The sequence below is a fragment of the Etheostoma spectabile genome, chromosome 2 (assembly GCF_008692095.1).
Source record: "Etheostoma spectabile isolate EspeVRDwgs_2016 chromosome 2, UIUC_Espe_1.0, whole genome shotgun sequence".
NCBI classification, from domain to species: domain Eukaryota; kingdom Metazoa; phylum Chordata; class Actinopteri; order Perciformes; family Percidae; genus Etheostoma; species Etheostoma spectabile.
The window spans coordinates 5,343,709-5,354,450 of NC_045734.1; the positions used below are offsets into that span (position 1 = coordinate 5,343,709).

The 10,742-nt window shown below is 40.3% G+C and overlaps 1 protein-coding gene across 3 annotated transcripts in view; it reads left to right on the forward strand.

Annotated features, from left to right (window-relative positions):
- Positions 1-2,048: 2,048 nt before the first annotated feature.
- The window catches only part of sh3pxd2aa (SH3 and PX domains 2Aa), a 167,093-nt gene continuing 158,399 nt past the window's right edge, over positions 2,049-10,742 (forward strand). For all 3 annotated transcript variants that reach the window (XM_032527006.1, XM_032527012.1, XM_032527019.1), the window contains exon 1: positions 2,049-2,616. In XM_032527006.1, the coding sequence (XP_032382897.1) occupies positions 2,521-2,616 (96 nt within the window). In that variant the 5' untranslated portion in view covers positions 2,049-2,520. The remainder of the gene's footprint in view (positions 2,617-10,742) is intronic.

A 10,742-nucleotide genomic window follows, 5' to 3' on the forward strand; every position in this document is an offset into this window, starting at 1 on the left:
TCCTGAGATGTGTGCAAACCTGGTGGAAACTACAAGAAACATCTGACCTCTGTGACTGCCAACAAGGGTTTTGCCACCAAGTCACGTTTTGCAGAGGGGTCAAATACATATTTCCCTTATTAAAATGCAACTTAATTTGTAACATTTTTGACATGTGCTTTTCTGGATTTTTTTTGTTGATATTCTGTCTCTCACTGTTCACATAAATCTACCATTAAAATATGGTCTGATCAATTTTTGTGCAGTGGGCAAATTTACAAAAACAACAGGGGATCAAGTACTTTTTTTCCTCACTGTATGCAATTTGTGTCTGTTCTTAAAAAAATATTTAACAAAGAAGAAGAAGAAGAAGCAGCAGTATCCCCCTCATCCACTCATCCACCCCTAAACCATGTCCATTTCATCCTTATCAAACTGATGCACCCAACTGGCTGGCTAGACATAGCAAAACTACATAAGATAAACGTAAAAGAAAAATAGTGTTAAGATATCTGTGTATGTATATTGTGCTGTATATTTGTCTATTTATGTACATGGCAGCACTGTGGCAATATGTACAATTTTTTCTATATATATATAACTATATATATGTGTGCTTTTTTTTTTTTACTAGTTTAATGTTATAAATTCTTTGTTTCTTGGCTGTCTCTAAAAAATGCAGTGAAAAAAATAGTGTTACATAATACTACTGGTAAAGGCTATTGTTACCATCTCTGACAATTAAATAAGCAGTAACAAGCACATCCTAATGCCAATATGCAACATGCACCAATATGTCATATCCTCGTGGTTTTTTAATGACTCAAATATGATGCATTAATTCATGCCGAGTATGCCACATGATATTTCTCTAGCATAGATCTTTAGAGTTTTTGTTCAAACTATGGTTCATGCTTCAAAAAGTTGGATTCAACATTTCCCAAAATGTAACTCAATTGACTTCCCCTGACTAATGTCTGTCAAGCTCCAAGCTCGGCTTTGTAACTGCAGGCTTGCAGTTTGAAATGTGAAGTCGCTTAACCCAAGGCGAGAAAACAACCAAGAAAACAACATTTTCTCAGGCATTGAAAAGCTCCCTGCAGAGCGAACAAAAAAATACTACACCGCTGTTTTTACACACTGCGTAGCACTCACTCACTCACCATGATGACTAAAATAAGCAGTGTAAAACCGGTGGACTTCTCCTTTAATTACAAATGTATGATTTGCCTAAAAGCCAATTAAATAAATAGCCACAAATGAATTGCTTCACTATGAACTCTGGGTCCCCCCTGATGATCTGTGGCCCTGGGGCAGTTGCAAACTTTGCCTAGATGGTAATCTATCCTTGTCTATTTAATTACAATACAATAAAGCAGCTGACACTCCTACTTATTTGCTCCACTACCCGTGAGACTGGAGCTTTCAGGCCCCCTGGAGTCCCTGTGCCCTGGGGCAGTTGCCCAGTTGGAATTGCAGCCTTGGGCTGAAGGCTGATACCGGTCTGGTCTTAGTAAAGCTTTATAAATCTGTTCTTAATGCGTCTTAGCTGTTTCATTTTTTTCTCTCAATGGGCTTTTTTTTAAATTATTATTTATTTAATTTTTCATCCTCGTGCTTATTGTGTGCACACACAGGGGGGCAGTGTTTGGTCGTTAATTGGCTCTTTCGTGTAGAGCAGCCTGCTGCTGATTGGTCGCCTGTGAAACATCTGTATCCATATCTCCAGTTGCTCGTGTCTCCGGCCAGAAAGCTCTGCTCATGACTCAGAGCCAGGAGAGTATATAGCTTCATAACCACGCTGCAGAGCAAAATTATATATGGACATTTCAATTAATAACATAGAGTTTACGTTGAATTCAGGCCCATATATTGTGTCAGATGGCACATTTATTTCACATTCTCTTAAGCGGGGAGGAAAACTTATGGGGGCCCCGAAGGAAGACATGTCACACAACACCATAAGAAGACACAGACAAACGGGTTTTTCTCGAGCGCTTTAAGCAGCCCTGAGTACGTGCATGAAGCCCATCCCACTCCGTTCACTAAATTCGCTGCGCGTGCTGTAACGCAGGAGGCGTTTGGCGCTGGATTTGCCGGCTCCCTCGCCTTCAGCCAGCCCCCTGTAACCTCCAGGTACACAGATGCCCCTTTTCTAGGCATCGCGGCAGACACAAAGGAACTCGTTTCACTTTTTTTTTTCTCCTATTTTTTTTTTACGTTACCGCCTTCATCATTCAGCACGCCGTCCTACACTGGCCACTGAAGGCAATGAACACCGCTCTCTTCTCGGATATTCGGCCGTGTGTATTTCACCGAGAGCGACCGGAACAGGCTTAAATGTACTATATTTATAAGTTTCTTACCAGATTTGAATGGCCGTTGCGTCAACGGAGGGACGTCTGAGCTGCCCGTTCTTCTAATGGACCGCTGCATTGGTTAACGTTAAATGACACAGCGATGAATGTTGTTATCGCTCTCCCGTAAGACAAGATTAATAGCTTATCTGGAGCCGCAGCCGCCTGCCTGTCTGTCGCTTTTATGCATAGCCTTTGCAGGGTCAAGATGCAGTTTCGGACTGTGCTGGACGTGAAAGTCGTGGACGTGGAGAAGAGGCGCAACCCGTCTAAACACTACGTGAGTTGCCTGTCTGTCTGTCTGCCTGTCTGCCTGCCTCATCCTCATCCGTGTCACCTATCAATATCCCCACCTTGTCCCAGTCAGACGTATCAGCGGTGTGTCTTCAGTGGCCTGTTCCCAGTCAGCGTGACACCTAAACGCTGCATTTAGTCCACTAGAAGTGTAGCCCGTAGCTGCCATGTGAAGACCACAGCTAAGCTAAGACCTGTGGTAGACTCTAGTTGACTTGGTTATAAATAATAAAGCAAACCATTACTTGCTAACCCCCAACAGTGTTTAAACTGACAGTGAGCTGTCATAACTGTGTAGCAAGTCAAGCAAGCCTGGGCACTCTCAGGGATGTAACCTGCATGGTAGCCTAATGCAGGGCAGCATCTTCAACATGCCAAGATTATCATCATCAGAGCTGCAAAAATTAATTGATCAGTTGTCAACTATCAAAATAATTGCCAACTATGTCGGTTTGAGTCTTTTATGGGAAAAAGCAAATATCTGTGAATGTTATATATATATTCTAGCGTCTTCTCTCCTCTGTGACAGCAAACTGAATATCTTTGATTTGTGGACAAAACAAGATATTTGTGGAAGTCATTGGAGGCTTTGGGAAACACTGATTAACATTTTTCATAATTTTCTGACATTTTATAGACCAAACCACTAATCCAATAATTGAGAAAATAATTGAATGAATGAACATTTTCATTAGTTGCAGCCCTAATTATCATGACTTTCTGACTAAACTATTGGTTAATCAGACAAATCAGTGTTCGAAATCAACACCTTGGTGCATGTAGCATACACTAGGCTATGTGGCTAGTTTACATGCAGTTGTGTAAAGGGTTAGGCCGTCATTGGTCTATGTCCACGACGTTCCACTTCCGGGTATGCTACAGTGCTGCGGGAATTTCCACCTGGATGCATGTTTTTTCGCCGATGTCAATCACCTTCCGCTTTCCCTTGTGTTGGCATTCTAAACTCCGGTGGATTTCTGAGGACTATGGTTACCTGCTCCTCAGATCTCTGCAGGGTAAATCCAGACAGCTAGCTAGACTATCTGTCCAATCTGAGTTTTCTGTTGCACGACTAAAACAACCTTTAAACGTACACTTGTTCCACCAAAACAAGTTCCTTCCTGAGACTATTTTGCAGACGCACTGTTGCTCCATGCGGAGCTTAGCGCCGCCCAAGACGATTGTGATTGGTTTTTAAAGAAATGCCAATAAACCACAGCACATTCGTCTCCCATCCCAGAATGCTGTGTGGACTTGCCAGACCCTCCTCCGCAGCGCTGTGGAGGAAGGTCTGGCAATGCAAGACTAAGCCGTCATAAACTTGAAGAAATTGTACTATTCACACCAAATGATTGAATCCATGCAATACAAGCTAACCTGTGTGTTTCATTGAGTTGTGAGGTGAAAGCACAACTTCCACAGCCAGATTTGACACAAAGTGTCAGCCTCACAGTGTTTCAATTGTTTCACATTTCAATTTTTAATAACTACAATTCCAGTATGTCCTCACAGACTCAAATAACAACCAGTAATCCATATTTATTTGATCGTCTTCACTGATCATTTATCAGGCTTTCTCAGTTGAACAGTGGTGTTCAACGCTGCCTGTCCAAGCTTCAAAACATGTCTGAAACTGACAGTTTGTTTTCAAAAATATAGGCTATATTGTTTCCATAAGTGCTGAATTGTCATGTCTAAAATTAAAATGACCCTGCCTGTGGAATAACCGGATCCTGAAATTATTTCAAAATAAAAACAACAACATATAATTATCTGGTTACAAATTGACAAAATAATCTTAACACCAGGTCCATTTTGTTTATTTTCGGAAGCTTTTGATTATATCCCAAATTGCATGGAATTGTAGATTTACAAATGTCCACTTTTTTGCACATGAGGGGGCACCTTGTCTTTGTTGGCTTTCAAAATTGAGATTGAAACAGCAGTTGACAAAATCATCTCCCCACGTTGTCCACTTAGCATCTGTTCTGGAGCTTTGACAGAATCCAACTCAATCTGATAACCTTTCAAATGTACCTTTATTATTTGAGGCTTGTGTCATCAATGTACTGTAGGTCACTTTATTCTCCGGATTTCCGACCAAACGAACCTGACAACAGGCTGCGGTGATTATTATTACCTTCCTGATCCTTCCCTCCTGTGGCCTTCTTCATCGATACCACACTTGTTATAAGTGAGAGTCTGTGTTGGGGCTCTGCAATGCATAACCTCAGTTCAGATCCCATTTTGAGCTCACAAACAAGTCCTAATAAATGACTTGCTCTTATGTCATTACAGACCTGCAGACCCTTAGGCCTAATGATATGTGGACACAATTAGCACACTTGTTCTCCTTTTGAAAGGAGGAATTCACAGGGATTTTGCCATATGTACTCCCATATCAGACATATTGCACGATATGAGGAAAATATGTGATAACGATATTATGTAAAAGGAACCACCAAAAAAAGAATGACAGTTACATTTTTTAGGGCCCTTTTTGATATTTTCTGTCAACTACCAGAAAAAAATCTCTGGGTGTCCTTTGAGATGTGTAGCGGCCTTTCGCGATGTGATTATTGCACATGTTGATATCGCAAGGACGATAAAAAAATGACATTTTGTGTGGCCCTGACCACAAACAAACAGGCGTCTCCGACTATTGGCTCGGTGAGTTCAGATTTCGGGAGGAGGGGGAAGTCCACGTGTCATTCAGAACCTAAGACACAATTAAAGTTTACATGCAAAATAATTGGTTTTCTCGGTTACATTGTTTTTGTGATTGTGAGGAGTCAAAAATCGCAATAAAAAAGGTGATTCATTGCACAGCCCTGATACCCTCCCCCCCCTAAACACTCTACTGGACGGTGAGTGCATATATTTTTAACATGGGGTGGCCCCACTGAAACTAATACTTAGACTCTGACACTGTTGAAGCATCACTGTACAAAGCCCCGGGGCAAAAAGGAGCTCTTGGCACCGTTTGACAACCCAAAACCCCCTTCCTTCCATTCACCGGGTATTTTGCATGTACTCTGTCGCCTTTAAGTACCCCTCAAGTACAGTGCACGGCACGCAGCAGACTCCACATGGCAGCTGAATTATAGTTTGCCTGGAGCTCTTGAAACCCACTAGTACTCCCCTACTGGAGTACTACCTGCCCCCAGGTTTGCTGTGTGCCAATTAGTTTGTGTTTATTTGATTAAACACAAACTTATTAGGCCCCATGTAAGAACGATATCAACTGAAATAATAACGGTCTTAAAAAGTAGATGTCAGCATGGCTTCAAGATGAGGTAATGATGCAAAAACATTGTGCTTTGGTGATGCATATTCCCAAACAAATCTGTGTTTTCAAATGGAAACAGACTCAATATGTAGTTTGGTATAAGAGCCCCTGATTGGTTGTGGCGCCGCACTGTTCAGTTGTGTGCATTTCTTTCAGAAGTGGTTAGTTAAGCTTTACTAATTCAGAAAAATCTCATTATCAAGATTTTTTTTTTTTATTATAAGAGGGAACACGTTACATATACACATTACCATGAGATAATCCCAGGAAGCAGCATTGATTAATAATAACACCAAACATCTGACCTTTTTTTAAATGGGTAATTTTGATTTTTTTTTAACCCTATTTTCCCATGACTTGGTGTCTGTGTGACTGATGTAACCAAAATCTTTGAAACTGGTTCAGTATTGAGCGAGAACAACCGGTCTGCATTGTAATCCTGTAGGGCAAATGTGCATCGCAATTTCCATCCACTAAAAGTGCTGTTTTTGTCACTGACAGACTCAGGTTGTTATTCTAACAACATCATGGAAATGATTCCTAGTATATTAAGTAAGATCATTTTAGTTGACAAAAAAATGTCTCCGAAATCACTATTGCCAAACCCACCAGACTCCATTTAAAAAAACAATACTTTTGGCGTACAATGCCAGCTTGTTTTGAAATATATATGGGTGAAATAAGTGTTTGTTTCAACTAAACCAGAGTGATGATTGTTGGAACAGTGGAAAACCAAGATCTTTTTTTTTTTTTTTTAAATGAAGTGTCTTTTAAGATGAATGATATGAGTCTTTGATCATACATACTTTGATAGATACAATGTGTGTGTGTGTGTGCGGGTTGTGTGTGTGGTGTGTTGTGTGTGTGGGTTGTGTGTGGTGTGTGTGTGTGTGTGTGGTGTGTGTGTGTGGTTTGTGTGTGTGTGTGTGTGTGGAGAGAGTGAGATGAAAAGATGGATAACTCATGTTAAGAGTGGTATAAATCGTCTCCTCTCACTCTTGGCAAGGTGTCTAACTATTCCTGAAAAACACACACATTGAAGATAAACAGTTGTGCTTAGGCTAATGTGGCAAAATCCACTTGCAGGCAGAATTCTCTAGTGCTTAGAGACAGTGAATTCATTGCTGTGTAATGGTGCTAATGGCTGTTGATGATATATACAGTAATATGCTCTTAATGCGCAGCTATCGCTTCCGCAGAGGAGTTTAGTAGTGTAACATGAGCTTCCCAAAGTCAGTGGAACTGTATGTGTAGGCTTGTTGAGTAGTATCCAGGCTAATATAAGCACAGTTAAAGAAGCTTCTCCGAGCTGGCCTATATGTGTTTTGGGCTCACTAAATTCTCAGCGGTCCAGTCTTTGGCCTAGTTTCCCTAGCTACCCTGTCTCAGGAGACAAGGTTAGTCACTGTGAGCAGGAGAAAATAGAAGCGGGAGAGAGGGAGGGAGAGAAAATAAGAGAAAGACACAATCTGTGGCACCCTTTAGATCTCATTTGTAATGTTTGTGAAACCAGCTGGAAATGCTTATCTTGTGAGAGGAGGGGGAATGAGACTCGGGGGCTTTGGCAAAAGGGAAGTGCTCGTCGGACTGTAGGGAAAGCTGGGCCGCTGAGTCGCGAACACGAATCACACAAACCCATTCTCCTCTGGGTTTGTGTGCATGTGTTTGCAGGAGGAGGTGATAAAAGAGAGAGCGAGGTTGGGCACTGCCATGTTTACTTTAAGCTTCTGTTTCTGCTACACGTCCCAGTCCCATAACATTTCATGTTCTGGAGACTCCAAAGGCCCAGACTGGGAGACGGTGTTGTTATTTGGCACCATAAAACATCTCTTCAGAGAGCTGTTCCCCACTCAAATATTTATTGGCCTATCAAACACAGAGTGATATCTCGGTGAAAAAGGGGTCTCTGTTTTCGGATGCTCACTCCCCTAACCGAGAGGCTGATGTGTAGGGAGTAGGTGCAAAGATTTAGATTTTGGCTGCTAGCGATCACAAAAATTGAGTAATCGAGAAAGATGATTATTTTCACACATTACGATAGGGATGTCCCGATCAGCTTTTTTTTGGCCCCGGATCCCTATCCGATTTTTAAAATAATTCAACATCTGCAGAGTCCTGATCCGATACTTGAATTTGCTTGGCTAAAAGAGCTGCACACAGTATGTTTCCAAAAATAAAATAAAAGCAAACAAAGTAACTAAAACATGACTTTGGCTTAATACATTTAACTTAGTGTTGCTAGCATTTTGTAAAACTCAAATATAAAATCAACTCCTCCTTAGAAAAGGGTTGAATTCACTGATGCAAATGATCCGAGTAAGGGGAATGGGGTGACTGCTGATCCCTGATCTGTTAAAAAATGCCCATATCGACTCTGATCCACTGGGACATCTCTACAATACGTTGTGCAAGTAAACTCTTATTTTGTCTTGTGCTCGGAATGAGAAAAAAGTTCAAACAGTGAAAGTATAAAAAGAAATTTTACAGTTCAAGGTGTTTTCACTGTTGATTTTTTAAATCCAATTATTGCAAAATTTTTCCAAAAGTCAAAGAGTAATCCTGTCAAATAATCGAGATTTCAATATTGTCCAAAAATAACGGTGATTATGATTTTTTTTCTCCATATAGGAGCAGTCCTGGTGGGCAGGTTTATGAGGCTAGCTTTTTTAGGGATTGGCCATTGTTTGGGAGTTTGACAACTCTTAATGCTCAGATTGCAGAGCCCCATCTCTGACACTGATACTGACAAGAATGTGTATCTGTGTTGCGTGCACCGACACGAGTGGTTGAGAGCGGCGGATTTTCTCGCACTGTTATTACCGGGACCTCACACACATGCTGGGGGTTGTTTTCATGTCTTCAATGCATCCAGATGTTGTTTGTGATGGTGGAATGTTTTATTTGTCTCCTGCAGGAGTCTTAAAGCATGACAAGCATCTCTATTCCGATAGCAAGACGTCTCCTTCACTCTTCTGTCTGCACCCAGGGTAAAGCACATGGCGTGGTGCTTGAACATTGCCTCTAGCTCCCGGCGCTCTTGCTTTATGAATATGTCACCCAGAAATGGCGATGCTCTGTGGAAAGACAGAGCATGTGTGGGCTAAAGTTAGTGCCGGGTGATATATCACAATATTTGTTTTTTTTAAAGATTATTTTTTGGTTTTTACTGCCTTTCTTTAAAGGACATATAAGTCTCTTTACATGGGGCGCATACTCAACCAGGTGCCCCTATATCACAATATGTTTGACATAATACACTGATATCGATATTGAGTATGGGGTTGACATGGTGATTTCACAAAATATTTTTTAATAGATTAAGATTTTTAATAAATTATCATCAATAATGTAGATATTAAAATATATGTATATAGTAGAATAATTATTAGTATAGATAATGACTAAGTAGACAAATGATTCAACAGCTAGCTAACAGTCTGGTAAAATGACATAACTATACTGTAATGCAGCCTTTATAATTAAAAATAGGAAAAGACATCACTTACGATATGACGATATCGAAAAAAATATGATGATATCTATTATATCACAATGTCAATTCAATATCGGTATATTGGCCAGCTCTACCTCAAGTCAGATGGTTTCAGCTTTTATGGAAAATGACCTGATCGGTCTTAACTGGACGGGACGTCGGGCCATTTATGTGTGGTCTGCTCTGTGTTTTTCTGAGACAGAGAGACGAAGAGAAGAAGAGACAAATGAGAAGAAAAAGAGATGGAGTTGTCTTGCTCGCAGCTCTCTCTTTACCACATTACTACTGATAGTCAGGGAAATTGGCTAAAAAGTTATTAGAATCAGAATGGCCTGATTAGCATGATAATAAAAATAAACCCACCACAAATTACACTGATAGTGCAATCTTAGTAAAATTCTTACAAAAATGCTTTAATTTAAAGGGGTTCTCCAGTGTTTTAGTAATGCTCTGACACAGGGGTCATCAACCTTAGGCATGCAGGCTACCGTTAGCATGCGGATAGCTTAACTAATGGCACACTAGCAATAAGAGAGTTTTTATGGAAAAGTTCCTATGTGAAATGACCTCTTTCACAGCCTGTTATTTACAGTAGTTTGATTGACGTTTTCCCCATCTACAATCCACGAAGACCCACTCCACTCTGCCTCTGATTGGCTACTCATTGCCTCTTCACAGAATGCGGCGCAAAAGAAAAAATAACACTGTCTGAGCTGGCTCAGTAGATTATGGCAGGCTTAATGCAGGTATGGCACACGAATATTTTAAAATGGCACTTTATATTTAAAATGTAGCTGAAACAGATTAAAAAAAACACAATGGTTAAAGTTACTGCAACGGTAGGTGAGATATTAAGACTTTTACTCCCCAGTAAATAGGCCTCACTCTAAAGTCAACAGATCCTACAATTCCCATAATTCAAGTCAATAGGACACCTGACGCCTGCCTGGTAAATGCCAATGTCTTTCAAACTTTATGCCCCAGTTTTGTAAATCGGGCATTCATAAATACTGTACATGAACACAAGTTCATGTATTTATTAAAGCAAAAACAATTGTCTTAATGTTGGCCTGTGTGTTCAAAAAACTTGTAAAATTGTAAAATCTTTGTAAAGAAAATTTTTAAATGTGGGCTCATAATATTGTTCATTCAGAGACATAAAAGACTGGCAGTTTGTTGATGTCTTGCCACTAGGACTTAAGACTTGACCTGAGACTTTGATATACTGGACTTCCTTTAGACTTGACTTGAACTTGCACTAAACAACTTAAAGGAGAATTCTGGTCGATTTCAACATGTAGCTCTGTTTTTTTTTTTTTTTAATTTGTAG